This window comes from Temnothorax americanus, unplaced genomic scaffold (assembly GCF_048541705.1).
Source record: "Temnothorax americanus isolate GAGA-0224 unplaced genomic scaffold, ASM4854170v1 Scaffold58, whole genome shotgun sequence".
Lineage (NCBI taxonomy): Eukaryota > Metazoa > Arthropoda > Insecta > Hymenoptera > Formicidae > Temnothorax > Temnothorax americanus.
In genome coordinates, this window is record NW_027509730.1 from 298,572 (window position 1) to 303,239 (window position 4,668).

The 4,668-nt window shown below is 34.1% G+C and overlaps 1 protein-coding gene across 2 annotated transcripts; it reads left to right on the plus strand.

Moving 5' to 3' along the window:
• The first annotated feature begins 1,658 nt into the window (after nucleotides 1–1,658).
• Gphr (golgi pH regulator) lies at nucleotides 1,659–4,564 on the plus strand. 2 transcript variants are annotated; one of them, XM_077419782.1, is made up of 8 exons: nucleotides 1,659–1,941; nucleotides 2,484–2,647; nucleotides 2,710–2,816; nucleotides 2,917–3,327; nucleotides 3,405–3,586; nucleotides 3,654–3,839; nucleotides 4,079–4,144; nucleotides 4,226–4,564. In XM_077419782.1, the coding sequence occupies exons 1-8, from the start codon at nucleotides 1,900–1,902 to the stop codon at nucleotides 4,424–4,426; spliced, it is 1,359 nt and encodes a 452-aa protein (XP_077275908.1). In that variant the 5' UTR covers nucleotides 1,659–1,899; the 3' UTR covers nucleotides 4,427–4,564. The 2 variants fall into 2 exon arrangements, with proteins under 2 accessions (XP_077275908.1, XP_077275909.1); XM_077419783.1 differs by having other exon boundaries at nucleotides 1,660–2,000.
• Nucleotides 4,565–4,668: the final 104 nt, after the last annotated feature.

A 4,668-nucleotide genomic window follows, 5' to 3' on the forward strand; every position in this document is an offset into this window, starting at 1 on the left:
TTTACAAAAGCTGATTTAAAAGAAATTATTTTGCTAGAGAAAATTAACTCAGTTAATGAAGATTGATGAAGTTACTGCATCGACGTGAAGCTCGAAAAAAACTCCGAATTTAACATGAAAACGCTGACCATAGAAATCAAAAGTTTTCCCACAATTTTTATAAATATTTTTATGAGCAACGATTCCGATTTTTTATGTATATAGCCAACATTCCTATAGAAAGAAATCTTATTTTTAAAAGTAAAGGAGACAATGTATGATTACACAAATTATTTTAGAATTTAAAAAAACTGCAACATGCAATGTAAAAGCAAACCAAAATAATTAGTAGATTTTTAAGCCAGTTAAAACTAAAATTCATTAAAATCGTATATTAATTATAAACACGTTTTTAGTCCTAATCGCTAATATCTATTCCAATTGTTCCTTATATTTTTAATTTTGCAGAAGTCTTAAAGGCCCCCGCACAATAAAAAATATATAAAGGAATAAGGAACAGATATTGCGATTTTAGGACTAAGGGCCTTGGCACATAAAAAAACTTAAGCAGTTAAACTTAAGCAGTAAGAAATCAACGGTATGGATTCGCTACCGCTTAAGGCCCGGACACATAGAAAAACTTAAGCAGTAAAACTCAAGCAGTAAGCAAATCAGCCAATCACAGTCAAGAACTTAATAAGGCACGGCCCTAAGCGGTAGTGAATCCATACTGTTGATTTCTTACTGCTTAAGTTTAACTGCTTAAGTTTTTCTATGTGCCAAGGCCCTAAAGCCCCTTGCACAATAGGCGATAGCGATAGCGATAGCGATAATGGATAGCGACAAATACTACGTTTACGCGAGCGTTATTACTTCTGTAGTAACTTACGATAATTCCTTCGCGTAAACGGGATTTTGTAGTAACTTACGATAATTTAATCCGCGTAAAGGAGTGATATATCGTAAGTTACTACAGAAGTAACGCTCGCGTAAACGTAGTAATAACCAATCAACTTACAACATTTTGTACAAACAGAATTTGTGCATACGTTTCTTTTGTGAATAAATTCACGAATCGAGACGCAGAACGGATTGAAATAATAAGTACGTCCACGAACGCGCCCAGTGTGTCCATCCGCCAGCGACCATTCGCGTTTCAGGGTGCTGTCACATGACAGTCAGAAATTCGGAAAACGGAATCTCGGAAAAGTAACGGAGGGGGGTCAACCAATCAGAGTCAGCTCGATCAAGCTCGATCGGTCGATCGCGGATCGGTGCGATTTTTCAAGGGCCGGGCTAAAAAATACGTTGAAGCAATGAAGCTTTATTTTTTAATAGACTCTACTACTACGATCGTATCTTTTTTCTTCTAAAACAATAAAAATAATTTTTTCAATTTTTACTTATTCCGGAAATATCAGTTCATGGGGAGCCCAGTCACAAAAATCGTTACTTTTCCGAGATTCCGTTTTCCGAATTTCTGACTGCCATGTGACAGCACCCTCACACATCCAAGGGCTGCGTTCGAAAACGTCACCCGAGTGCACACGAGTATACTCCCTTCTCTTTCTATCTCGAGAAGGGAGTATACCCGTGTTATGTATGTACATACCCGGATGACGTTTCCGAACGCAGTCAAGGCTTTGTCCTTTGTCCTCCAGAGCAGTGCATCTCTGACTGCTTTTGAGAACGTTTCACGCTAATCGACTCTCATCTCATGCGATTGGCGCCACGCGGCCATAAAAATTCATTTGGACAAGTCTTTACGCTGTCGGCTGTCGTGTCGTATAGTCGTAGTCGTAATAGTCGTATTCGTTGTGTTTGGTCTGGTTTGGTCTGGAACCACCTGCGTCCTGTCAAAGTGCTGAGTATCGCCGGTCAAATCTTCGCGATGCGAAGTGAAGACCGCGATAGCGAAAAATGGGTTTCATCGAGGACACTATCGTGATTCTCGTAACACAGGTGGAAATTCGTTTCCACTACAAAAATCAGATTTATCGATACTTCCCGAACTGATTAAGGTTATAAAGAGAGTAGTGGTGTTTCATACATGTATTTCGGGATAATTGTTTATTTCGTTATTAACGATGTTTTTAATGTAAACCGTAATATAAAATTATATAAATCTCTCTCTTGGTTGTATTTCTGAAAAGGTTTCTTGCAGTACTCTCTATCAGTATTGATTCTTTGTGAATTATTAATATCTATGGATTTTTCTGCATATAATACAATGTTACATATTTATAAACGAAATATTTATTTTTCTGCATATGTAACGATATTACATATTTATGAAACTGTAACTGAATTGTGAAATGTATGTATTTTTCAGAATAGCACAATAAATTTCATATTGTAAAGCCTTGCCATTTATTTAGTAAAATGTCGAATCTATATGTATGTTTCAATATGTTATTTGTTTTTAAAAAGAGCTTACTTGATGTGGATAAACTCTTTTCTGTACGATGGTTAGTTTCTGTTTATTTATCTCCCATATATTTCAGGTAATTTTCTTCTTAGGAGGATGGGTGTTCTTTGTGAAGAAATTATTCAGGGATTACGAAGTCCATCATAGATTAGTGCAACTAATTTTCTCAACAACGTTTTCGTTATCGTGCACCATGTTTGAATTAATTATTTTTGAAATTGCCGGAGTGCTCGACTCAAGGTATCCTAAAAAATAAACTCACGTTTTCTCACTTAAAAAATATGACATACTGTTTTCCTTAGTTCTAGATATTTCCATTGGAATGCTGGCCTTTACATGCTTCTATTTATGGTGATAGTTCTGATCCCATTTTATATAGCATATTTTATTATCAGCAATATCAGATTTGGTATGTATTCGTTATAATATCTTTTGTAAATTTTATTTCTGCTGTTTATTTTTGTCAAACATTTGTGTCAAATCTAATCAGTTTTTTTTTATCTGTACAGTAAAACTGAATCTAATACGGCCATTGACAGTTGTTATATATCTTTTCTATCTTTACCTGTTCTGGAAAGTGGGTGATCCTTTTCCAATACTGAGTCCCAAGAAAGGACTGTTGTCTATAGAGCAAGGTGTCAGTCGAATAGGTGTTATAGGTGTTACAGTAATGGCCCTTCTGTCGGGTTTTGGTGCTGTAAATTATCCGTACACTTCAATGGCTTATTTTATGCGTCCAGTCTCTTATGTGGATGTACAGTCCATAGAAAAACGATTATTGCAAACTATGGATATGATTATCGCGAAAAAGAAAAGAATTGCATTAGCTAGAAAAGGAGAAGCTGATGGACAAACCGAAACTCGATCTCGACTATGGGGGATGTTGGGTCCGTTAGGTGGTACAAAAGGAAACCAAGAAAGTATATATTCTCTTTAGTTTTACAACGAAGCTGTGAATACGAACCATTCTAATGATACAGTATATATCGCTTTATAGGTATCAAGCAATTACAAATCGAAGTTACTGCTTTAGAAGAGTTATCACGACAATTATTTTTGGAAGCGCATGACATACAAAATGCGAGAGAACGTCTGGAATGGGCTGCCACTTGGCAAGGAAAATATTTTAATTTCCTAGGTTATTTCTTCTCTTTATATTGTACTTGGAAGATATTCATTGTAAGTGTAATTAATTAAAAATTAAATTTTTTGTTTAATAATTCATAATTGTATTATATTTTTATAGTCTACAATTAACATAGTATTTGATCGAGTCGGCAAAAAAGATCCTGTAACCAGGGGAATCGAAATTGCGGTGCACTGGATTGGTTTCAATATCGATGTTACATTTTGGTCGCAACACATTTCTTTTTACCTCGTCGGCTGTATTGTTGTAACGTCCATACGTGGATTATTGTTGACTCTGACAAAGGTATGTAAAATACATATAGTAATTATTATATATATATAGCACCTTGCATAGCAATTCTACATATTTTTTAATTTCTATAAAATGACCTATATATGTACTGTCGATCTTGTACAATAAACATTCTTAACATTATGAGTAAAGCAAGATACATACATATGTAGTAAAGGACATAAATATTAATGTTTTATTACTTTATCATCAGTTTTAATAACAATACTCACTACTGACTTCTGTTTCAGTTCTTCTATGCTATATCGAGCAGCAAGTCGTCAAATATTATTGTACTTATACTTGCGCAAATAATGGTAAGTATATATAATATAAAACATGCATAATTCTTATTGAGTTTATTAACATTCTAAATTCTGCGTTGCTCTCATTTTCAGGGAATGTATTTTGTATCTTCTGTACTCCTTATGCGGATGAATATGCCGGCAGAATACCGCATTATAATAACGCAAGTATTAGGAGAATTGCAGTTTAATTTTTATCATAGATGGTTCGATGTTATTTTCTTGGTATCAGCGTTATCATCAATAGTGTTTTTATATCTAGCTCATAAGCACGCACCAACGGAACGCATATAACGAAATAAAGGTACTTTTTGAGATAAATCTTATCGGCCTTATTTTACCAAGTAGTTTATTATAAACCTACATTTGATATTTCGGTAGATAAGTTATTAAAATATGTTTAATGCTGGAAGAGAATAATAAAATTTTAAATATATGTTTCATGGCGCTGGTAACATTTTTAAGTTAAATAAATACTCTTGACATATAATAACATTTTGTTGTAATGTACCACAATAGTCTGAAATATTAATTTA

What these genes read in the sequence shown, in the direction of transcription:
- Gphr (XM_077419782.1), top strand. Translation starts at nt 1,900, where the DNA reads ATGGGTTTCATCGAGGACACTATCGTGATTCTCGTAACACAG. An exon ending in TCGTGATTCTCGTAACACAG is followed by an intron (nt 1,942 to 2,483) that starts GTGGAAATTCGT and finishes CATATATTTCAG; the next exon opens with GTAATTTTCTTCTTAGGAGG. An exon ending in TATCAGCAATATCAGATTTG is followed by an intron (nt 2,817 to 2,916) that starts GTATGTATTCGT and finishes TTATCTGTACAG; the next exon opens with TAAAACTGAATCTAATACGG.